Source organism: Penicillium psychrosexuale (assembly GCF_028828465.1).
Source record: "Penicillium psychrosexuale strain IBT 29551 chromosome Unknown utg000004l, whole genome shotgun sequence".
NCBI lineage: Eukaryota > Fungi > Ascomycota > Eurotiomycetes > Eurotiales > Aspergillaceae > Penicillium > Penicillium psychrosexuale.
The window spans coordinates 3,020,852-3,044,710 of NW_026643189.1; the positions used below are offsets into that span (position 1 = coordinate 3,020,852).

Consider the following 23,859-nt stretch of genomic DNA (forward strand, 5'->3'; position numbering starts at 1 on the left):
AGGGATTGATTGTGACGAGGTGTAGTTAGCGTTATCCTTTGTGAGATTGCCACGACATAGTCTTTGAAGTTATAAACTCTAGTGTACTGGCCCATATGAACTTCTGCCGCACCAATTCTTCACTACAATTAACATGATTAAAAAAGCTATTGAAAGTCATTTCCACTATGTGCTATTCTGGAGGGGTCGAACAAATCACCCAAGCCAAGTAGGAAAATAGACAAAAAAGGGTGTAAATTAGGAGCGCTCAAACAAATTGGGTTCGCGGCTTACGCCCACAAAGCCGGTCCGAATGGTAGAGAATGTAGGCTTCACAAGGGTATTACTTTGAACAAATCTCAAAGGAGATTTATTTAAACCTCCTCGTCAACAATGTCCTCAGCGAGGCTAAAAATAGGGGGAAATTCGTTAGTCGTTATGTTCGAAAGCCGGATGATGTGGGGAATCCTTACTACTCCTCCTCGCCTTCGGAGACGGAGGCCTCCTGGTACTGCTGGTACTCGGAGACAAGATCGTTCATGTTGCTCTCAGCCTCAGTGAACTCCATCTCGTCCATACCCTCACCAGTGTACCAATGCAAGAAAGCCTTGCGACGGAACATGGCAGTGAACTGGTCGCCGACACGCTTGAAGAGCTCCTGGATGGAGGTAGAGTTACCGACAAAGGTGGAAGACATCTTGAGGCCACGGGGGGGGACGGAGCACAGAGCGGTCTGGACGTTGTTGGGAATCCACTCAACGAAGTAGCTCTGGTTCTTGCTCTGGATGTTGCGCATCTGATCCTCAACCTCCTTCATGGAGATCTTACCGCGGAACAAAGCTGAGCAAGTGAGGTAACGGCCGTTACGGAAGTCGGAAGCAGCCATCATGTTCTTGGGGTCGAACATCTGCTGGGTCAACTCAGGGACGCTGACCTGGCGGTAAGACTGGCCGCCACGGCTGGTCAGGGGAGCGAAGCCGACCATGAAGAAGTGCAGACGAGGGAAGGGAACCATGTTGACGGCGAGCTTGCGGAGATCGGAGTTGAGCTGACCGGGGAAACGGAGGGAGGTGGTCACGCCGGACATGACGGCAGAGACAAGGTGGTTAAGGTCACCGTACGAAGGCTGGGAGAGCTTGAGGGTACGCATGCAGATATCGTAGAGAGCCTAGGATTGTCAGTATTCTCAATTTCAGTGTTTCCCACGCGTTTCATACCTCGTTATCGATACAGAAAGTCTCATCGGAGTGCTCAACAAGCTGGTGAACGGAGAGGGTGGCGTTGTAAGGCTCAACAACGGTGTCGGAGACCTTGGGGGAGGGGACGACGGAGAAAGTGGCCATCATACGGTCGGGGAACTCCTCACGGATCTTGGAGATCAGGAGTGTACCCATACCGGCACCGGTACCACCACCGAGAGAGTGGGTGATCTGGAAACCTTGGAGGCAGTCGCAACCCTCGGCCTCGCGACGGACGACATCGAGAACCTGGTCAACAAGCTCGGCACCCTCAGTGTAGTGACCCTTAGCCCAGTTGTTACCAGCACCGGACTGACCGAAGACGAAGTTATCGGGGCGGAAAAGCTTGCCGAAAGGACCAGAGCGGACGGCGTCCATGGTACCGGGCTCCAAATCGACCAGAACGGCACGGGGAACGTACTTGTCACCACTGGCCTAGATTAAAGAAAAACATCCGATCAGATGGTGCACGCTTAATCAATGCCCAGACGCGGTACTCACATGGTTGAAGTAGACGTTCATACGCTCTAGCTGGAGGTCGGAGGTTCCATTGTACCTAGCAAGATATCAGACGTGTGATCCACCGGAAAGCCCATCATCTGTAGACTTACTGTCCATCGCCATCGAGACCGTGCTCGCCAGAAATGGTTTGCCTGCAATTCGGTTAGTGATTTGTCAATTGATACCCAACGCGAAAAAAAGGCTCGGCACTTACCAGAAAGCGGCACCAATTTGGTTACCCTATAACCCAATTCCAGTTTAGTCCCACGAGCCGAAGAATGTTTCCAGGAATGTTCCATGTCGAACTTACACATTGGCCGGTTTGCAGGTGAACCTAGAGCATGTTAGCAAAGATCTGTCCAGAGTGGGGTCGTGGCTCAGGGGCCATATGAAAACAAAGACGCGTCTGGATGGGGATAACATACGATCTCACGCATTTTGAAGGTATTAGAAAAGAGATGGAAATAAAAAGGATGACCGGTGACAAGTCAGAGAGGATGGGGAAGAAGAGAAAGCAAGAGGGCCAGTTGAGCGGTGTGTGTGGGATCAACAAGTCAACAACTGAACTTCAGGGGGAGGGGGCCCGATTGGGTATAGCCGCATCACGGGACTCGGGGAGGTGCGAACCATATTTGTGTTTCTTTGGCGCGTGATCTTGTACTTCCTATTTCGGTTGCTATGTCTATATACACTAACTTCACTACAACTACAACTACATAAGATAGTACAATAATATTTCAATGGTTTCAATTGGGAAAAATATGATACATGTTGGGTATTCGTTCAATGGGCGCCGCTTTCCCTCCACGTGGAAGTACTCGCGCGCCTCTCAGTAGCTCTCGTCGTTTGGATATCGTTCAGTTGGGCGTGGCTTTCCTTTCACTTGGAAGTATTCGCTTGCCCCTCAGTAGCACTCGTTGTTTGAAATTCGCTCAGTTGGTACAGAGTTCCCACCGTTCTGGGTTCCTTCGGTGGAATTGCTTGCGCTGTTTTCTGTTCAGTTGAGCTAGTTCTTGTCGATTTCCAGGCTCTTGTCAGCCTCGTTCTTCTCAGCCTCGTTCTTCTCAACCTCGTTCTTCTCAACCTCGTTCTTGTCAGCCTTCTCGTTGTTGGTCTCCTGGCTCTTGTCGGTCTCGTCCTTGTCGGCCTTCTCATTTTCGGTTTCCTGGTTCTTGTTTGTCTTGTTTCCACCGCTTTCGAGCCAATCTCCATACCGCTCAAGGCGCTCGTTCTCATCGTCTGAATCCTCGGGTTTTCTGTCGCGTCGGGGACGGTGCTTCTTGAACTTCTCCTCGCCATTCCAGATGTAAGCAACAATAGTTCTCTTTGAGAAGATACGCCCGTCCATGCTCTAAAAGATAGTCAGTATTTGCAATTACATTGATTCGAACCGAGATGCCTACCTGGGCACAGCGACGTGCGTCGGCTGCGGACACAAATCGGACGGTCGCAACACCATCAGCCTCTCCGTCCCAGATCATAACTTTGAGCACCGGTCCGATCTTAGCGCATTCGCTGGTGATGTCCTCGTGAATCTCAATAGTGGCGAGTGGATCCTCCTATAATTACACGTCAGCTGTGTTCCATGTTCGTGCAAAGCAACTTTGGAAGAGGTGTGTCAAACCTCAAGTTCCTCCAGTGTGAACATATGCTTCAAAACCACATGTCTGCGCGCCTCCTCGGCAGCCTGTCTGGCTTTGGCGGCAAGCTCAGCCTCATCATCACCCCAGTCGGAAAGTTTCCTATCACAGTCGAGTCAGTATGAAACACTCTACTGCCATGATCAACAAACATACTTATTCAACCGATCTGCTCGTTCCTTCAGCTTCTTTTTCTCTTTGGTGGTCAGAACCTTGGGCTCCGCTTCCTGTTCACGCTTGTACGAAAAGTCGGCTTCCTGGACGCGCATCAGTCCACATGGGTTGGGGACACCCAGTCGGAAGTCCGTCTCGTCGAGCAGCTGAATCGCGAGCGTGACTGACTCGGGCCGGAAGTACACGACCAAAGCCTCGCCATTGAAATTGCCGTTTTCGTCGTTGTACATTACAATGCGTGGCTTTCCAGTGTCAAGTTCCTCCGCAAGGATGCCATATTTCTTGAACGACTCGTGAATCTCGGAGAAGGTAGCGTCGGTGGGGATATTGGTAACCCACACAGCGGTGTTGACGCGAGGTTTCTTGACCTTGGGCTCATCGGTCTAGCAGACGAAAGAAGTCAGTTTCAATGCGACCAAGCTGCCACAAATGACCAGAACACTTACCGGCTCCTGTGACTGCTTTCGCTTCTTACGATCGCGGGGATGAACGATCTCACTTTCGGGGTCTTCGGGACCGTATCCTTGCTGCTGGCGGATGAGCTTCTCGTCGATCTAGAGTCGCAAGCCAGGTTAGCGGGGATTGTCAGCGGACAGCCCAGCGCAAAGCGCCAGCGTGCCAATACGTGTATCACATACCGATTCTACCCATCTCTTCAGGATGGTATTGAACAAGAACTCGCGACCATCCTTGGTCTCAAGTAGGAAGCTGTTGTCCGGTCTCGAGAACGAGATGCGCGGGTCACTATCAAACTCCGCCACGTCGGTCGGAAAGGACATTTTGATGAAACAATCGATGGGCAAAGTATTCGGAAGATGGGAGAGATGAATAAAAGGAAGAGACAATGTGCCCGGAGGGTTGTGAGGAGCGTGGAGGGTTTGCGATGATTGCCCGCATTCAGTACACGGTCGCCGGTCGCCGTGTTTCTCGGCGCGGCGCTCCGGCAGGTGCACATGGGTGGATCCCGCGTTCTAGCTCTCTACAACATGCGGAGTATACGACGTAAGAGTACATCCATAGCGAAAGTATAGGACTCTCATATTCAATGGCATGCTACTCACGGTTACTTCTTTGTCTGGGGTTGCCTTCAAGATTACTCATGCACTACTATGGATATTGTCACGGTTTGCCTACGCTCTATGGACTTGATTTGCTGCCCGGAATGGTTGAATGGAATTTGATATTTGGGTATCTGAATGCTATCAAAGTGAAAGTTGGTCTCCGGAGAGTATCCCAAATACCTATAATTCGGTAATAGGTATCGAAGACACTCTGCCATCGCCGAAAAAAAAGAAGTATTAACGTGAAAGGAAAGAAAGGAAGAAAGAAGGGAAGGAAGGCAGTTGCCTCATATTAATATTAAAGAAAGAACAGCCGTCAGATCAAGTCTGATCTAAGCCTTGGTGTCAATCTCGCCGGTGGGTGTAGTAGTGCGCTTGGAGGCAGTTTCTGAGCTCTCAACGCCATCGACAACATCACGGCGGATCTCGACATAATCGTACTAGAGAATAAAATGTTAGAAAGCGTTTTGGCCGTTTGAGGAACAATAATACTTACGGCAAACTCGCCAATTTCGGCGTCGTCAATACCCATGATCTCATCTTCCTCGGGTGCGCGCAAGCTAAGACCCGGGATGAGGTTCATAATGAAGAGAATGATACAGGTTCCGAAGAAGGCGTATGCCATTCCGGTGACCGAGTCGGCAAGCTGGTATCCCAGCTGGATATAGTGATGGTTGATCCAGCCGCCATCGATCTCGGTGACACCATCCAGATGCGCAATATAATCACTATAATGGAAGTTAGTTTATGATCAGACTATACTGCAAGGAAGTAGGTTCACTCACGCAGCGAAAATGCCAGTCAGGAGGTTTCCAACCAGACCCCCGACACCGTGGACAGCAAAGATATCGAGAGCGTCATCAACTCCAAGGAGGAACTTGAGCTTAGTAGCGTAGTTGCATGCAATGGCACCAACCACACCGAAGATGAAAGCAGCCCAGGGAGTGACGAATCCAGAGCCGGGGGTGATAGCAACAAGACCAGCAATGACACCAGAGCAGAAGCCGACGGTCGACCACTTGCGCTCCAGTCTGTAGTCCATCAAACACCAGGTCACACCTCCAACGGAGGCAGCCAGGTTAGTGACAACGGCAGCCATAACCGCACGCAGGTTGGCAGAGAGAGCAGAGCCAGCGTTGAATCCGAACCAGCCGACCCACAGGAACACGGTGCCGATGACAACGTGGGTGACATTGTGAGGGCGGTAGTTGAGCTCGTGGGTTCCGTGGCCACGACGCTTGCCGAGCATCAGGGAGTAGGCGAGCGCGGCAGATCCGGAAGCAATGTGTACGGGGGTACCACCAGCAAAGTCAAGACCTCCGAGCTTGAACACCCATCCCGACGAGTTCCATGTCCAGCAGGCGATGGGGTCGTAGATGATAGTGGACCAGACGAACATGAAGATAATGCAGGGGAGCATGCGACCACGCTCAGCGACTGCGCCGACAGCAAGAGCAACACTAAGAAGAAATCGTCAATTGATGTTCCGAGTATCTCCATGATGGATGCATGAGTGACTCACGTAATAGCGGCGAACATGCCCTGGAAGATGGCGAACAGGAGATCGGGAACCTTGTCACTTCCCACAGATGGCGCGGCGAGAACACCCTTGAAGCCGAAGTTATCGAGGTTACCGATGTAGGTACCGGCTGAGTGGGAGAAGGCCAGTGAATAACCCCAGAAGAACCATTGAAATGAAACCACACCGACCGACATGATCGAGAGCCATATCAGCGAGAGTGCTGACTTGCGACGAGCTAGACCGGAGTAGAAGAATCTATAATCGAGTGATGAGTGAAAGCCCTTTGGTGTAGGAAGGGATGGGTCAAGTCATACCCAACTCCAGGAATCATCAGCAACACTAGGGCTGTGGATACAATGACCCATGAGATATCACCAGACTATCCACATTTTAGTTAGCACGCGTCTCAATTGACTCCTATGGGGTATACAACATACACTGTAGTAGATGTTCAAGTCATCATGAAGCGAGTCACCACCAGTGTCGGTGGTGCCATTGTACGCAACCGGATATTCAGCCATAATGAGACCTAGGCGAGGCCAATTTTATTGCAAGTGTGATAGGGGTCGAAAGACAGTCTCAGTGGAACTGGATACAGATCTCCCGCGTTGTGAGAGGTGGAGAAGAAGAAGTAGAAAATACTTTCACGCACCGGGCTGTGAAAGTGAAAGGAGAGAAAAGTGATATGTCTGTCTACCCTGCAAGGACAAACACTGGTAATTAAATAACTGGCAGCGTCCCAGAAAAACTAAGGATGACTCCACCATCCGACGCTAGAAGTCTACCAGACCATCGATCTTAGTGCCGATAGTGGAAGCTGGTCATTCTCATTTATGATATGATTCATTTGATTGACCGATAGCAGGTGGCCAAGCCCGCCCCAATTTCAGCCATGCCGGGTTTATAGCGGGATCTGGTATACACTCCATGGACGCAGACCGGGGAATTACGGGTCCTTGCGTTGGCATCCTTCAGCTATACTCGGACATTGAACTGCGGACGGACTATGGGTATGTGCTTTTGCCATGTTTACACTGCAGTGTAACTACTTGTTTGTTTCTCTACATCTCTGCCTTTTCCCTTGCAAAGAACATCTCAAACGCTATGCATTGACCCTCCGATAAGCAGGGGTCATGCAGGTCTAACTTACGTTGTAGCAAAGTGATAAATAGATTGGAGTCATTTCACTGACAGAAGAGAATACTAGGAATCGAAATTGGACGGGGCCGCAACGACTGGCTGTAGATATGAAGTTGGAGAGCAGCCAATCACAGCCATTTGCTTATCATTCTCGGGCCAGTACATGCTTTTCTGTCGCTTAATCCGTTTGTCGAATGCGTCCAGTTCGTGTCTGAATAGTGACCCATGGAAAGTTGACCCGGTGTGTTGGATATATGAGTTTCCTTTTAATTGGGATATTACTATGTGCAACGTGAAGTGGTTGAACCCTTGGAGGTTTGATCTCTTATCACCGGGGCTCAAGTCTCGTGTTGCGCCAACCAATCATAGCTACGATTTCCCTTATCTCACAATTTTACATCGTATCCATGGATACATACATTCTTTGACATGCGAGGGATTACCTCTAACTGTTTCGTATTGACCAAGGATGGCCCCAGACGGCAAAATATGTAGAGTTCAGAGATCAATCGCTGATAGAAATGATTCTTTGGCAATGTACAGTTTCTTCGTACAACATAGATGTTTCGCATAGCAATCTACCTATACAACATACATAACTATTCAAGATCCGTACTTCTGCTGCTATTCTCTCCGCATCGTCCAGTGGATTCCCCATTCTCCGGGAATGTCACACACCCGGTTCCACACGACAATGCAGAACGCATGGGGCGGGAAAACTAAACTCTTTGCCACAGGGTCTACAACCAGGGAAAGTATCCCGTACATCAAGTCAAGATAAGCACCCACGCTTTCATTGGCGGGAATTCTTAGAGGCTGATTCGGCATCCCGGCATGTGCCGAACTCTCGGGCCAAGAACTCTACTCCGTGCTCAACATCAAATCATCGTAGATCTGTGAATACATGCGGAGCTCCTGCGCTTTGGTCTTCTTGCTCTATTTTTCTTCAGCAACATCAGATGTTCGATGATCGTACGTATCTATGACGTAGGCTCGAGCATATGTCAGTTTTGCCGTGCTGTATGCTCTATTCCGATGCCCAGTGACTTGGGTCTGGTTCGATCAAGGAAAGGGAATATATTGCATCTTAACGCTTTTTAGAGTATTAGACTATGCAGATAATACCTTAAGACCCGCAGCAAAGTGTCAATGATCTTCAATTAAGTATTCTCGAACCCACCGATCCACTGATCGACTCTTCGATGTACCTACATCGATTTATGTACTCCATACCTAGACGCAATGTTGCTCTAATCAGGGGTAAAATCTCCATAGCTCGAGAATAGTGCACTAGCTCCTCAAACCTTGAAGTTCTAGTATGTCCAGTCAAGTCACATGCTCATTTCTCTAACTAGTTCCCCAGATAGTGTCCGATAGTTCAAATGGTTCTACTTTGAGGATAACATCTCATACAATGTACGTCATATGTTCTCTTTCCCCTTTTCAAAGGGTCTTAGCACTATCTGAACGTATACATACCCTACTAAATATCACAAAAATAAATATCACAAAAGGCTCTCGCATGTTGAATCTACCCGCTGTGGTGCCACAACCACTCAACAGTAGGTATGTCATTCTCGGAAGACATTGGCTCTCTAGTCCTCTGAACAGGAATATAATCGAATTGCCCATAACTCCCGTATCTTACCTATAAATTACTACCTGTTCACAGAACGATACCGAAGAAATATACACACTTTTGTATATAATCTCAATCTTACCATTTCTCGCAACTTAATTTGTCTTGTTAACCAATGACTGTACACTAATTTCTACTCACCTTTTTGTTACTTGAGCCCCTTCACGTTCCAGAAGAGACTATGTAGTCTTGGAATTCACATTCTTGAACTACAGTGGTGTTTCAAGAGTATTTGACCTCGGGTACATTGGGATCTGACCGCCCTTCCAGACCGCCTACTACATTCATATGGATGATGTTGTCAAATATGAGGGATGGCATACTAGTAACTATAGGTTTCTGCTTGGCAGTATTAAAAGTGGGTCATAGGCCCAATGTACCCGAGGTCAAATACTCTTGGAACACCACTGTACTAGTTAGTTAACTAGAAGATAGAAAATTTACGAAGCCGATGTTAAAAAAACCATATACTAGTTAGTTAACTAGCCCAATAAAGTCTATATCAGAATATGTTTTACAGAAATATATATTGTTACCAATTTCAAGCGTAAACTACAACAGTGCAGAACGAGATGATAATAGGATTGATAGAGCTTATTTATAGCCTTGATTATGCATTGTATGTGATTTTCACAATCTCGAATGCAAAGCCACGAAAAAGTAAGTATCAGAACAAGGATGGAGCATGTTGTGAGATCACAGATCACACGGAATGAGCAATGGAGCAGCTGACTGAAGATTGGACGCGTATATTCTGTAGTAGGGCTCGGACTTCATACAAATACAGGATCAAGTTTGATGCCACGTAGTTACAACATGAGAATTAAAATAGGAAAGATTCCCAGTAGATCAAACAGTAATGGGTGGAGATACGGGTCATCCGGTTAGCCACAACGCACCGCCACAAGTGTTCGCCTCTCATCACCTTGGTCCAACACCAGATGTGCTCTCTCGGACCCATCACACGGGATAATCATCATGCAGCATCCGGAAATCCCCAGTCCTGATTCGGATGGCTCAGGCTCCTCTTCTGATGAATTCCCCCAGTATCCCGTGAGAGCCAACTCATCATTTGGAGAGACCATGGACGACCAAATCCAAACACCTGCGAGCACCATCACATCTTCCCCTCCGAACATTTCATCCGTTATTACCCCATGGTCTAATCCACCGACAGCACGGCCACGTGGAATTAGCATTGGCGCTACCACTCTCCTTGAGAAGCCTGATGCAATTCCTAACGATTTGCGACCTCAGCGCCCGTCCGCCCCGGCACGAACGCCATCAAATACGTATGCCCCACAGCGGCGCCCACCGCAATACATCAGCCTCCAGGAAGACCGCCAACGATCATCGTCAGTCAAACGAGGAAACCGACGCGATCCGAACGCGCAATATCGTGCCCAAGAGAAAGCCTATGTTCAACGGATTCGAGCGAACCCACAAGCCTGGTATCACCATTCCAAGGACTCACAATCAAACCTCATGTCAGAAGGGGATGGCGACTTGGAGGAACCCTCTCCATCCTCCGAAGTGCCGTTTGAAGATGATTCTTACGACCCTGATACCCAACTTTTCCTCCCGGACGATAATCTACCAAGTACGGAAGAATTGAAACATCCCAAGAACCAGGAGAGGCTTGAGTGGCATTCCATGCTGGCGTCAGTCTTGAAGGGAGATGTCGTGAAACAAGAAAAGCAGCGACTCATAGGATCTGCGGAGTCAAAGCGGTCGGCGGCCCAGAGCTATGCACTCTGGATTGGAGTTCGGGCAAGGACGTGCGGCCGCAGTATTCCTCTGCAGCGAAAGTTGATCGAGGATGCACGGTCACGCCTGGGTCCCGTGATTGAGGATATTATTGGATTCCAGATTAAAGGCGAGACTGAGATCGGAAAACCGCCAAAACAGCAAGTCGAGGATATTGTGGAGAAGGTCGAGCGATGCGAGATTCTCTACTCTTCGCACAAGGAAATGGAACTGGCGAACCCCCGTGCTGCCTCGGAGGAATTCACCTCTAGTCGCGCAGCCATCTTTGCGTGGCACAACATAACGGCCCTCATCAACACCGAGTTGGCTGTGCTGCAGAGCTGGGTAGGGAACGAGGCTCTCGATTTCAGCCAGCCGAGGATGAAGTCTGCGAAGGACGATCTTTCGGATGGTTCGTCCTTCCTTGATCGCATTATGAAGGAAGATGGCTTGAAGACGCTTCAGGACAAGGATGGCATGCTTCTTCGCATTCTCGTCGTCATCCAGAAAGCAAAGAGTACTCTAATTGAAAACTCGGAGGCGTTTGCTGCGCGGCACCTGCCACCATATATCGAAGAACTACTAACATTGATTAACTTCCCCTCTCGGTTGATCCAGGAAATCATTCGAGTCCGTCTGTCCTATGCCAAGAACATGAAAGACCCAGCCCAGCAAGCCCCCATTTTGATCGATCAGATGATTTCCCAATTCCAAATCCTGATGAAAGTGGCGGTCGATATCAAGTTTCGCTATCTTGATGTATCGAGGCCAGAACCCGGCTGGGATTTGCCGCCATGTGTCGATGAGAACTTTGACAATTCGGTATTGGATGCTATGAAATACTATTTCCGGCTCCTCAATTGGAAGCTGAATGCCAACAAAAACACTTTCAAAGAGGCCGAAATTCTAGAACAGGAATGGGGATTCTCCTATGATATCGGTTGCCGGCTTGACGGTGGAGATATTGAGGTGGCCGAACAATTTAGGTATGGTTCCCGTGCTTTGCATCATTTCTAAAACTAACAGAACCACAGTGCTCTCACTGCCAGATCATTGCAGCGTCTCATGATCCATTTTGAACGCGAGCTCGTTCCGCGACCCAAGGAAACTGTACAGGATATGGACAAACGATACAAGAGCATCTTGGATTCAACGCGTATTCGTCAGCGCAAGCTCTATCGATTTTCCAAGTTTCTGTGCCAGTTGTTCGAAAATGCTACCGAGTACAACATCACGAGCTACATCGCTTATGATTTCTTTGAGGCACTCTTAATTTCCGACCATTTCCTTGTCACCTCTACCACATCCGTTGGGCAGAAAGGAGTGTATCTGATTGCACACCATGCATTATGGAACCGCCCCGCTGATATCCAGGGTATCTTATCTACCTCCTTCAAAGAAGATGATCCAACCCAGGATGTCCATGTTCCCTATGTCCTGGCCATCCGACCCGAAAGGCCTCTTGCTTGGGGAGGAAAGGAAATGCAAATGGAGTTCTTGGAACATCCGACGGATGTGAGGCTGGGCAAGCTACGTATTGTTGTTGGAGGCATGCAAGAGCGACTGCAGAATGCACGTGTGGAGCTCGCACGACTCACGGGCATCCAACTTGATATGGTCATTGAACAACGTGCAAACCTTGGACGTGTAAATGTCGAGTTGAATAAGATCAAGAAGATCTCTTTCAAACTGTCCATGACCATTATGGATAGTGTGGCTATCATCAAAGATCAGCTGAATGAGAGAAGCTGGCAGAACAATGATTTGATTCAGGCCTGCTATGCCTTCGCAACAGAGTTTGGCAAACGGTCCTCCAACTATGTCGACGCTAACAGGCGTGCTATGAACAGCGCCCGGCTAGTGGAGTTGTCTCTCGACTGGGTCGCTTTCATCTGTGATGAGTGTGACGCTGCGGACCGAAAGACGTTCAAGTGGGCTGTAGCAGCCTTGGAGTTTGCGATGGCGATCACATCTAGCCGACATCTTTTGTCTATGGACCAAGAACAGTTCAGTGATTTCAGATTGAAAGTGGCGGGATGCATGTCCCTTCTCATTTCTCACTTCGATATCATGGGTGCGCGATCCTCACTTGCGGCGAAGAACGAGAAACGTATGGAAGAACGCAACGGTGCCCGACAGATTGGCGCTGGTCGAATCACTAGTGACGAGGAAGCTTCAAAACTCGTTCGCGACACATGGTACGCACGTGTTGTGGAGATTGAAGATAGGAGAATCGAGGAAGATGCGAAGCGCCAGGCCCTAGGAAAGGTGCTAGAAGGATCTGATGAGGCTGATAGATCACTCACTGTGCTATCCTCGTCGGCTACTAACGTTACTCTGCGTTGGCAGCAAGGCCAGTTCATCGGCGGTGGTACCTTTGGGTCTGTCTATGTAGCTATCAACTTGGACAGCAACTATTTGATGGCTGTCAAGGAAATTCGCCTGCAAGACCCCCAGCTCATTCCCAAGATCGCCCAGCAGATCCGAGATGAAATGGGTGTGCTTGAAGTGCTCGATCATCCCAACATTGTCTCCTATCACGGTATCGAGGTGCACCGTGACAAGGTTTACATCTTCATGGAGTACTGCTCAGGTGGCTCGCTCGCTAGCTTGCTAGAGCACGGGCGTATCGAGGACGAAACAGTCATCATGGTTTATGCTCTGCAACTCCTAGAGGGTCTAGCGTATCTCCACGAAGCACATATCGTGCACCGTGACATCAAGCCCGAGAATATCCTACTCGATCACAACGGTGTCATCAAGTATGTCGATTTTGGTGCAGCCAAGATCATCGCTCGCTCGGGCCGTACAGTTGCCCCATCAGACGGCCCAGCAGCCGGTCTCAAGGAGCCGGTCAAAGATCCCACGAACCAGCGCAAAAACCAGAAGACAACCACGGGAACCCCGATGTATATGTCCCCCGAAGTGATCCGTGGCGACGCAAATCTGGACAACCGCGAAGGTGCAGTGGACATTTGGTCTCTGGGCTGCGTGGTTCTAGAAATGGCAACTGGGCGCCGGCCATGGTCCACGTTGGACAACGAGTGGGCAATTATGTACAACATCGCTCAAGGGAAACAACCCGCGCTCCCATCTCGCGATCAACTCAGCGACCAGGGCGTCGATTTCGTGCGCCGCTGTTTCGAATGCGATCCCGCTCGCCGCGCCACTGCCGCTGAGCTTCTACAGCACGAATGGATTATCTCCATTCGTCAACAAGTTGTCTTGGAGTCTCCTACTCCGAGCGATTATAGCAGCGGCGGTTCCAACTCAAGCTCTCGTCAAAACTCGGCATATATGTGATTTTCTCCTTCTCGCGCCATTCCTTCCTAATCTCTATTTATAAGTTGTCGCCCTCTCTATGTGGACCACATCTGAACATTGACCATGGAATCTAAAAGCGTCCTTTCTATCCAAACTCGCTCGATCTCGCCATTCTTCAACTGACATCGCATGTGATACCCCTGCTCGCCTCTTTTTCTTGCTTTAACGTCTGTTCGCCCAAGCCATACCATAACGTCATCTCATGTTACTGCAACCATCGCTTCATTCACATATGTCCTGAAACTCAGGTCCATGCATTTGTTGGGTTCCTTGATTCTTTATTTTGTTTCGTTTTCACGCGTGAGTTTCATCTATCTGAGGTGCAACGATCTTTTGGCATTTTTCAATATGGCCCTCGGACGTAAACGGATTGGGACCAAGTCTACTTTAGTATCTCGTTTCTCGCATGGTTATTTTTGCTACTTGTATACGTAGTAATCGTATTTGTGCTTTGTTCTAAATTCAAATGTTTCACTTGGTTCATCTGTACATTACGGGAGGAATAGATCGAACAATCAACGATCGACCGTCGTGTCGGATTGATACACACTCAGCCGTTGTTTTATACAGACTTGTTCATCCCAATTATTCTTTAATCGGCAGCTGTGAGCCGACTATAGTCCCTAAGAATGGCCGTTTCTTTCTGCGCTGTGCTCTATTGTATGGATGGACCAGCGAAGGAGCTAATAGCAAAATACCAATACAGCCCTGGAGTCTTAGAGCATATATACGATTACAAAGCACACCTAGTGAGGTTTTTCAATAACTAGGCTGGTCAACCAGCAGCTTGGATGGAAGATAATAACACTAATTTAACAAGATAGGTGAGGAATAAGAAAACAAGAAGTGAAAAAAGGAGAGATTAGGACTCGAAACAGAGGACGAAGGGTAACCAGAACCAGGTCGCCGGAATCGGGGACGGAAACGCCGTTTCGTATATTGCAATATCGTGAAACATGAGGGTCAATCTGAGGATGAGTTGTGTGGATTTAGGCTTTGCCTGAAAATGGATATGGTCTTGGAAATCCTCATGAAATGAGCTGTCGAAATGATGATCAACACTCCAATAGGGGAGAGGAGACTGAGAGCGTAGAGGGTATTTGAGGAAAGGCAAACGGGATAGTGAACTCAATGGAGTTCTGAGAGAACCAAGCTTCTCGTTCTGAATAGTGACCAGGAAGCACTACTTAGCCGTGTAGTATCGGACATAATAACAAAAGAGGATATGAGACACACGAGGACCAAATTAGTCACGTACGAAGTCATGTATGAAATCGTTTTGGCATCAGCAAGCAAGTTCGGCCATATTTAGCGGAACTCGACTGCTGGTGCACATCCACGATCTTCGACGTGCTTAAGTTCAAGTTGTTGAAATCTGTGATGGTGTTAGCATCAAATCGAGCATCTTCAGAAACAAAATATCCATCTACCTTTCGCTCTTTGCGTGGAAGTATACACCGCTCACAGTTCCCTCGATCTGGTTGAAGCAGATATAATAGAACCCTTCGAAGCTGGCACCTGAGATCGTCCGTACTCGATGGTCGGGAACAAGGAAAGATTCCTTCCATCTCATGAATATATGTTCACGCTGGGCGAAGTTGCGGTATGTGAAATCCGCTCTTTTGGCCTGTTTAGCCAGCGGACGCCAGGCGGGAAACCGAGACCAATGGTGCAAGTCTGTCTTTTCCGAGGCGCCCCATTCCTCATTACGAGTCTGGAAAGTGTGTTTGGTGCCGATCACTTCTCCTTCAAAAAAGGTAGTCAGGGTAGGGTGATCTTCTGTCAGGCCTGTGGAGAACAACAAATATTAGTTGAGCAAGGTTCAATGCACGTCCCTGATGCGCACGAATCACAAACCTTGGATTCTAAGGTAGCCACAGAGATAAGACTCGGCCATATCAACATGCTTAATCTCGACATCGACATTGTAGACTTGACGGTCGGATTGCTGAGTTCCAGCGAACTTGCTGCCTGAACGGAGAAACGAGGTGTGGTTCGGGAGGAGCTAATGCGATGGTCAGAAGGTGAGAATATTCGGATATAGCCGACCTCGATACTTACACGAACGTTGGAGAATTCCCAGTTGAGGAGTGAGGATCCCGAGGGCGCTGCTGGTGAATGGCTGCGAAGGCAGGTTGACTCGACAGGTGAAGTAGCCCGGACTGGGCCATCTTCCTCGACGCCCGTCGGCTTTCCTCCTGCCTTCATCGGCTCAGGAGTACCGGCATCATCAGATCGACTCAGCATGGAGGGCGCAATTGGGGTATCAGGTGAAATAGCATCGATAGGATCGCTGTTCGATACACTATCGGGGGAGTCTCGCCAAGCCGAGATCCTTTCGGGCTCCGGTGGACATGTCGTGCGGGCGGCGATCGCCGCGGCGATCGAGTTGTTACTCGGAGTCGGCATTGCAAATCAGGGAAAGAGGGGACGGGACATTGAATCGAAGCAAGACACTCCAGAGCAAAAATTGAGAGAAAAACAGAGAACAAGGGGGATGGATCATTTGAGATCAGCGAACTAAGTCTTTTAAGGCTTGAGGAACGAGCAATGCGGGGACAGTCCAGGTGGGTCAGCTGTTTCTGCGCCTGGCGCGGCGCCACTTTCAATATTGGTTATGTAAGGTGGATGCCTCAGGCCACGTGCCAATCCAGCCAATCAATGGCTTTCATCCACTTTGTATACAATCTTGCACGTTGGAAAGATCAATGGCATGACCAATATTCGGTCCAAATCAGGAGAGGTTGGGCCTTCTTGGGCATTTTTGGGCGAGGACGAGTTGAAGGAAGCGCGATTTGGGACATACTAACCACTAAGTAATTTCAATATTTCCTTATACAAGCCCAACTTGGATGCCCAGGTGAAACCCCAGTCCTGATATGTACTTCCCGATATCGTCAAATATGAACCCGACAATATCCCGGTGACTATTATTGAGGTGATCGAATATGAGGGACTTCCAGGATTGGCCCAAGCTTGAGGAATTAGTGCTGACTTGGCATTGCAGGGAAGTGGATATATATCAAGCGTTGCAGGAATGGATTCGACACACCCAAGGCTAGAAACAAATATTCTCAAGCTACATATCTTCTTCCATGTCTTGCATCTTGCCTTGACATCTTCATACTACAAGCGGCTACAAACACACAGAGCAATTAAATTGCCCAGAAAGGATCGAAGGCAGACATGCCTGAGGGGTATCAATCTCATTGTTTTTGCGCTATAATTGAGTTCGCATCCCAGGTAACCCTCAATGAACGCCTAATGAGTATCATCAAACAAAAAAACCCAGTTATTCTTCAATTTTCTTTTATGCGCTCAATACTTAAATGGGCTTGATCTGTAAAGCAGGGATGGTCAAAAGATGTTGCAAGCGTGGGGGCAAGATTGTCAATACCTTAAAGTGAAGTGAGATCAGCGAGAATACAAGGGCCTTCAGGTCCTGCACAAGATAATAAAAAACGCGAAGTCCTTCGGGGTCGTCGGATTCAGTCACGTCGACTAGCGAGCCGATCTTGGCGGTCTATACGATCCAGTATTAGATGATGGCTGCTTCCGTAAAACACCTGGGTCAATTACCTCGAAGGAAATGTGCTCATTTCCAATCCGAATCTCCAGCTCTTGGCGCCCGTCCTTGTTCTTCTGGGGCCACTTGGAGTCATCCTCCCTAGATGGGGTCAGCGCGGGTGTTCTTCCTGTCGAGTAATCCAGGTGCATACTTAAGGATCTCGCTATCCTTGATAATGCGCTTCACTTCTTCGACCATCGCATCGCTCACGCACACTATTACTATATCAGCCCGTGTTCGTTTCTATTTGGTGTGTATGCTCCTGCTCACTTTCTTTGCGGATGAGGGAATCATTGCGGTAATTCGAGTTGTTCGCATATCGTACGGCGGCACTGCTACCTTCGCCAATGGTGCGGAGATCAAACTCTGCGTGCAAGTTAGCGAATGCGTAGAGGAAAGTGCTTATGACCGGCACGTAGGCTTACCTAGGAACTCATGTCCAAACCGCCCAGAGTGACCTGAGCTGTGAGGACTGTCAGCAGCTGAGGAAACCCGGGCTCACTCATATCATCCTTACTAGTATCGGAGGTAGAAATTCTCATTCGACATCCTGGCGAATCTCAATCGTAGAGGTCGTACGTGAATGAGGAAAGATAGCAATCGACGTCGAAGTGGCAGTTGAAAAGCGGCGGGCTGTGGCTTAGTCATCCACACAGACGGCGCCGGGGGGCCAGATTAAGGGACAAGTTGATGGTCCCTCCCCATTGCGCATCATATAACATCTAATGATTTCAGGGCTGGCGAGGGGTGTTGCTTTACACTAATTGCTTGTTCTTGATATCTGGCGCAAACTCCTATTCCCGGGAGAATTACCTATACTGTATGTGTTTATTTCTACATGCTGATGTGTCCCCAAAACAACCCCGGAACTGACAACTCGCAGCTCTCTTTCGTTCCTATTCCTCCCAATCCACCACCATGGCGTCGTTTCTCGAAAATACCTACAGTTTGCTCCATGTGGACAATACTGCCGACCAGCCGACCGTGCAGGAGCTAAAGCTGCAACTGGAGAAAGGCACCGATGAGACCAAGTTGGAAACAATGCGGACAATTGTCACCATCATGCTGAATGGAGACCCAATGCCGCAAATCCTCATGCACATCATTCGCTTCGTGATGCCGTCGAAAAGCAAGTCATTGAAGAAGTTGCTTTACTTCTTCTATGAAATCTGCCCCAAACACGATTCTACCGGCAAGCTCAAGCAAGAGATGATCCTGGTCTGGTAAGGATCCCCCTGGCCATTGCTATATGATATTTCCTGTCTGACAATTTTTCCTTTCGCAGTAACGGCATTCGCAACGATCTTCAACATCCCAACGAATACATTCGAGGCAATACCCTCCGATTCCTCTCCAAACTCCGCGAACCAGAGCTTATCGAGCCCCTCCTCTCCTCCGCACGTTCGTGTCTGCAACATCGTCACGCCTATGTTCGCAAGAATGCAGTCTGGGCTGTGTCGTCTATTTTCCAGCACTCCGAGTCGCTCATTCCCGATGCGCCGGAGTTGCTTCAGTTGTTCCTCGAATCGGAGACCGACAGCACTTGCAAGCGCAATGCCTTTGCAGCACTCATGTCTATCAGTCACCAGAAGGCGCTCGAGTATCTGCGCACCACATTTGACACAATTCCAAACACAGATGAGTTGCTCCAGCTAGCCGAGTTGGAGTTCCTCCGGAAGGACGCAGTACAGAACACTCAGAATAAGGTGCGTTTATTGGACTCAAATCAAAATGTTAGATCACTAACGAAAAACAGTCGCGATACCTGAAACTCATGCTCGAGCTCCTCGACGCGCCCACTAGCACCGTTGTTTATGAAGCCGCAACATCTCTTACCGCCCTCACAAGCAACCCCGTTGCTGTCAAAGCCGCTGCGAGCAAGCTGATCGAGCTCGCCATTCGGGAGGCCGACAACAACGTCAAGCTCATTTGTTTGGAACGCGTGGACCAGCTCAGAATTCGCAATGAGGGTGTCTTGGACGACTTGACCATGGAGGCCCTGCGGGTTCTCAGCAGCCCCGATATTGATGTCCGGAGAAAGGCCCTCAACCTTGCTATGGAGATGGTCTCGAGCAAGAATGTGGAAGAAATCATCATGCTGCTCAAGAAAGAACTTGCCAAGACTGTCGACGAACAATATGAACAGGTAGGTTGTACGCTCACTCTGCGCAACGCAGCATTACTAACGACATCCACAGAATAGCGAGTATCGCCAAATATTGGTACAGTCAATACACTCCTGCGCTATCAAGTTCTCTGAAATTGCTGCTAGCGTGGTTGATCTCCTGATGGACTTTATTGCCGACTTCAATAATAACTCCGCTGTCGATGTGATCTCGTTCGTCAAAGAGGTCGTGGAGAAATTCCCAGACTTGCGTGGGTCAATCGTTGCCCGCTTGGTTTCAACTTTGAGTGAGGTTCGAGCTGGAAAGGTTTACCGCGGAGTTCTCTGGGTTGTTGGTGAATACTCCCTGGAGGAGAAGGATATTCGGGATGCTTGGAGGACGATCAGAGCCAGCCTTGGTGAAATCCCAATTTTGGCATCCGAACAACGACTCCTGGATGAGGTTCCGGATGACAATGCCCTGCTGATGGAGCAGGCCAATGGCCATTCCAAGGCCGCACCTACTGGATCCCGAAAGGTGCTTGCAGATGGCACCTACGCCACCGAAAGTGCTCTCACCAGCCAATCGGCGGCAGCAGCTCGTCTCGAGGCTGTCAAGGCCGCACAGAAGCCTCCTCTGCGCCAGCTTATTTTGGACGGCGACTACTACCTGGCAACGGTGCTCTCTTCGACTTTGACCAAGTTGGTGATGCGTCATTCCGAGGTGTCGCAGGATACTGCTCGTACCAACGCTCTCCGTGCCGAAGCCATGCTTATCATGATTTCCATCATGCGCGTTGGCCAATCTCACTTCGTTAAGGCTCCTATTGATGAGGATTCTGTGGATCGTATCTTGACCTGTGTGCGATCCCTGGCCGAGTTCTCCGAGAAGAAGGAGCTCGAAGTTACTTTCTTAGAGGACACCCGAAAGGCGTTCCGCGCCATGGTCCAGGTCGAGGATAAGAAGAGGGCTGCCAAAGAGGCAGTGGAGAAGGCCAAGAGTGCCGTGCAGATTGACGATGCCATCCCCATTCGCCAATTCACCAAGAAGAACGCCGTCGAGGGTGGAGAGGAGATCGAAATGGATCTTGCCAAGGCAACTGGTGGCGATTCGACTGTGGAAGACGTATCTTCGAAGCTTAGCCGGGTGGTGCAATTGACTGGTTTCTCCGATTCAGTCTATGCTGAAGCCTATGTGACCGTTCACCAGTTCGACATTGTTCTTGACGTCCTGTTGGTTAACCAAACAACGGAAACTCTGCAAAACCTGTGCGTGGAGTTTGCAACTCTCGGTGACCTCAAGGTCGTTGAGCGGCCATCCACCAACAACCTAGGCCCACGCGACTTCTTGAACGTCCAGGCTACGGTCAAGGTTTCATCAACAGACACTGGTGTTATCTTTGGTAACATTGTCTATGACGGCGCCAGCTCCACCGAGACCCATGTGGTCATCCTCAACGACATCCATGCCGACATCATGGACTACATCCAGCCTGCTCACTGCACCGAGACTCAGTTCCGTACCATGTGGACTGAGTTCGAATGGGAGAACAAGGTTAACATCAATTCGAAGGCCAAGACTCTCCGTGAATTCCTCAAGCAGCTGATGGAAAGCACTAATATGGCCTGCTTGACGCCGGATGCTTCGCTGAAGGGAGATTGCCGCTTCCTGAGCGCGAACCTATATGCACGCAGCGTGTTCGGTATGTTTACAATAATCTACCCCTTTCTATTTGACATGATAACTGACTATGACTAGGCGAGGATGCACTAGCAAACTTGAGCATCGAAAAGGAGGGAGACGATGGGCCAATTACAGGATTTGTGCGGATAAGAAGTCGCTCCCAGGGCCTGGCACTGAGCTTGGGCTCTCTGAAGGGTCTCAAGGCAGCGACTGCATAAGTCAATGTTTTTTCCAGCGGTTTGCGGTCCATATGATGCTTTTTATCCTTTTTCCCCCTCCCTTCTGTCTGTGTTGTTCATTCGAGACGAATTTGTTTTTACTTATATGTCTCTTTATTGTGTAGATGAGATTGATGTCTCGTCCGGCGTAGTGGATAGAGAACAATGTCTTTTGATATTCCCAGGGCATTATAGTAGCCTCTAAAGAGAGATCTATCTATTTATGCACATAAAAATGTCTTACTCTATACTTCATCCTTCGTACATATTTCAGATGCAGGGACCACATGCCCCGGGCCCACCGGAACTCCGCGGCTGCATACGGGCATTTTCATTGTCTATCATTACCTTTCTTCCCCTAGACTATTTTATTCTTATATTCCTCTATTCCTCTGTCCCTCTTTATCTATGATGTCCTGAATCTTCATTCTTATCCAAAATGTCCTCCACAGACAGCTCCTCGCAGGAGCTGCACGGCACAACCCTGACGGTCGACCAATCTGTCTCTTTGACCATCGCCGCCAACTCGCTCCTCATATTAGGTATGGACTACTTACTCCACACTCGGTGTGTGGGAATATGCTTACCTATGCAGATGACCGCTCGCCTCGCAAAGACCGTCGCTGCTGCGGATTACTCCAGTCTAGTAAGTTGGTGCCAGCCCCTTTGGCAATCACCGCGTTATCGCGGGCGCTACTGTCGATGGAAAATGGTCTGACCGGGGTGTACGTGCATTTTAGATCCAGAAACCAACCATGCCATCCCGTTGTACAATATCCTCGGCGCCGAAGTCACCGCTTCTAATCTCGTCATCGCCTACGCACACCCTGCTGCCAAGGACCAAGTTTCCGTAACGACCGCCCAATACCCGATATCCGAAAAAGAAAAAAGGGTCGTCGAGACATGGGTACAGCAACTACTTGATATGGCGTATGGCAAGGCACTGCGTGGCAAACGGCTGAAGGTATTGGTCAATCCTTTTGGTGGGAAGGGCACAGCTGCCAGTTTGTATCAGCGATATGCGGCACCAGTTTTCGCCGCGGCAAAGTGCCAGGTGGATGTACAGAACACGGAACATAGGGGTCATGCAATTGAAATTGCGGAAAATCTCGATGTCGACGCGTACGATGCGGTCGTTTGCTGTTCTGGCGACGGCTTGCCCTACGAGGTGTTCAATGGGCTGGGTAAGCGTCCAGATGCTCGAAAAGCGCTAGCGCAAACCGCCGTTGCACTTCTCCCATGTGGCTCTGGAAATGGGTTGACATGGAATGCCTTCGGGACTGGTAGCGTCTCGATTGCGGCGCTGGCAATCGTCAAGGGGCTGAGAACCCCGCTGGACCTCGTCTCAATTTCCCAGAAAGATTCGCGCACGCTCTCTTTCCTCTCGCAATCTTTTGGTATCGTCGCCGAGTGTGATTTGGGTACTGAGAATATCCGTTGGATGGGCGCTCAGCGGTTTACATACGGTTTCCTGGTCCGTTTGATGCGGCAGACCATATGGCCTTGTGATATAGCCATTAAGGTGGACATTGGCGACAAGGAGGCTATTAAGGAACACTACGCTATGTGGTCTACACGTCCACTAGAGCCGGATGCTGACACCAAACGTTTCGAGATTGCTGCAGAGTCCCCAGGTCTACCAGAGCTCAAGTACGGTACAGTGACGGACGAACTACCCCAGGGGTGGGAGGTAATTTCGGGAGAAACCATGGGCAATTTCTATGCGGGAAATATGGCCATCATGTCGAAAGACACAAATATGTTCCCTGCAACATTGCCGGACGACGGCCTGATAGACGTGATCACTATTGACGGAACAGTCAGCATTGGTACATCGATTAGTATGATGAACGAAATCCCCAGTGGTCGCTTCTTCGATATGCCAGATCTGAATATCCGCAAAGCTTCTGCGTTCCGTCTAAGTCCCCACAAGAAGGAGGGCTACATCAGTATTGATGGTGAACGGGTGCCTTTCGAGGCGTTCCAAGCCGAGGTCCACCAGGGACTGGGCACGATACTCACCAAATCAGGCCGTCTCTATGAGGCGGCAGGTCCTCGCTAATTCGTGCCTTCGGTCCGCCTCTCGGACGAAAGTCGCTGTCCGTTCTATCATCCTTGGGAGTCCGCTTCCTATATATCCATTGCTTGCCGGGTCTTTGCATCCACTCATGATACCCTGGGAATTGGTGCTTTGTCAATAGGTCACATTAGACATTTGATACTCTGTGGTCAGGCCGTACAGTAAAAAAATGAAACAGGTGCCATGTGAATACATTTTATAGTCCATTACACCTGTAGGCCTAGCACCAGCTTCTTTGTAA

General features: G+C 49.3%; 8 protein-coding genes across 8 annotated transcripts; 3 read left to right on the forward strand and 5 right to left on the reverse strand.

Annotated features, from left to right (window-relative positions):
- Nucleotides 1-353: 353 nt before the first annotated feature.
- On the reverse strand, nucleotides 354-2,155 carry N7518_006977 (tubulin beta chain; the record flags this gene model as incomplete). The annotated part of the gene is made up of 8 exons (XM_057187904.1): nucleotides 354-387; nucleotides 453-1,147; nucleotides 1,197-1,652; nucleotides 1,719-1,773; nucleotides 1,829-1,870; nucleotides 1,933-1,958; nucleotides 2,029-2,052; nucleotides 2,144-2,155. 8 exons carry the CDS (start codon nucleotides 2,153-2,155, stop codon nucleotides 354-356), a joined length of 1,344 nt encoding a protein of 447 aa, XP_057039607.1.
- Nucleotides 2,156-2,724: 569 nt separating this feature from the next.
- Nucleotides 2,725-4,311, reverse strand: N7518_006978 (U2 snRNP complex subunit CUS2; the record flags this gene model as incomplete). The annotated part of the gene is made up of 6 exons (XM_057187905.1): nucleotides 2,725-3,069; nucleotides 3,122-3,277; nucleotides 3,343-3,460; nucleotides 3,515-3,915; nucleotides 3,979-4,086; nucleotides 4,171-4,311. 6 exons carry the CDS (start codon nucleotides 4,309-4,311, stop codon nucleotides 2,725-2,727), a joined length of 1,269 nt encoding a protein of 422 aa, XP_057039608.1.
- Nucleotides 4,312-4,925: 614 nt separating this feature from the next.
- Nucleotides 4,926-6,636, reverse strand: N7518_006979 (ammonium permease MEP2; the record flags this gene model as incomplete). Its single annotated transcript, XM_057187906.1, has 6 exons — nucleotides 4,926-5,033; nucleotides 5,090-5,321; nucleotides 5,379-6,053; nucleotides 6,116-6,370; nucleotides 6,430-6,494; nucleotides 6,553-6,636. The coding sequence occupies 6 exons, from the start codon at nucleotides 6,634-6,636 to the stop codon at nucleotides 4,926-4,928; spliced, it is 1,419 nt and encodes a 472-aa protein (XP_057039609.1).
- A 3,236-nt stretch (nucleotides 6,637-9,872) lies between these two features.
- sskB (uncharacterized protein) lies at nucleotides 9,873-13,943 on the forward strand (the record flags this gene model as incomplete). Its single annotated transcript, XM_057187907.1, has 2 exons — nucleotides 9,873-11,626; nucleotides 11,675-13,943. The coding sequence occupies 2 exons, from the start codon at nucleotides 9,873-9,875 to the stop codon at nucleotides 13,941-13,943; spliced, it is 4,023 nt and encodes a 1,340-aa protein (XP_057039610.1).
- Nucleotides 13,944-15,272: 1,329 nt separating this feature from the next.
- On the reverse strand, nucleotides 15,273-16,373 carry N7518_006981 (GID4/VID24 family protein; the record flags this gene model as incomplete). Its single annotated transcript, XM_057187908.1, has 4 exons — nucleotides 15,273-15,339; nucleotides 15,395-15,752; nucleotides 15,822-15,969; nucleotides 16,026-16,373. The coding sequence occupies 4 exons, from the start codon at nucleotides 16,371-16,373 to the stop codon at nucleotides 15,273-15,275; spliced, it is 921 nt and encodes a 306-aa protein (XP_057039611.1).
- A 916-nt stretch (nucleotides 16,374-17,289) lies between these two features.
- N7518_006982 (mago nashi family protein) lies at nucleotides 17,290-18,180 on the reverse strand (the record flags this gene model as incomplete). The annotated part of the gene is made up of 6 exons (XM_057187909.1): nucleotides 17,290-17,487; nucleotides 17,544-17,631; nucleotides 17,684-17,747; nucleotides 17,803-17,898; nucleotides 17,958-17,995; nucleotides 18,050-18,180. The coding sequence occupies 6 exons, from the start codon at nucleotides 18,178-18,180 to the stop codon at nucleotides 17,290-17,292; spliced, it is 615 nt and encodes a 204-aa protein (XP_057039612.1).
- A 258-nt stretch (nucleotides 18,181-18,438) lies between these two features.
- N7518_006983 (coatomer subunit beta) lies at nucleotides 18,439-21,590 on the forward strand. The gene is made up of 5 exons (XM_057187910.1): nucleotides 18,439-18,755; nucleotides 18,818-19,238; nucleotides 19,289-19,678; nucleotides 19,731-21,339; nucleotides 21,396-21,590. The coding sequence occupies exons 1-5, from the start codon at nucleotides 18,451-18,453 to the stop codon at nucleotides 21,536-21,538; spliced, it is 2,868 nt and encodes a 955-aa protein (XP_057039613.1). The 5' UTR covers nucleotides 18,439-18,450; the 3' UTR covers nucleotides 21,539-21,590.
- Nucleotides 21,591-21,977: 387 nt separating this feature from the next.
- Nucleotides 21,978-23,600, forward strand: N7518_006984 (uncharacterized protein; the record flags this gene model as incomplete). The annotated part of the gene is made up of 3 exons (XM_057187911.1): nucleotides 21,978-22,080; nucleotides 22,134-22,184; nucleotides 22,279-23,600. 3 exons carry the CDS (start codon nucleotides 21,978-21,980, stop codon nucleotides 23,598-23,600), a joined length of 1,476 nt encoding a protein of 491 aa, XP_057039614.1.
- Nucleotides 23,601-23,859: the final 259 nt, after the last annotated feature.

Coding starts and splice junctions, on each gene's coding strand:
- N7518_006983 (XM_057187910.1), top strand. CDS start 18,451: ATGGCGTCGTTTCTCGAAAATACCTACAGTTTGCTCCATGTGGACAAT. Junction 19,239..19,288: donor TACAGAACACTCAGAATAAG/GTGCGTTTATTG, acceptor AACGAAAAACAG/TCGCGATACCTGAAACTCAT. Junction 21,340..21,395: donor ATATGCACGCAGCGTGTTCG/GTATGTTTACAA, acceptor GACTATGACTAG/GCGAGGATGCACTAGCAAAC.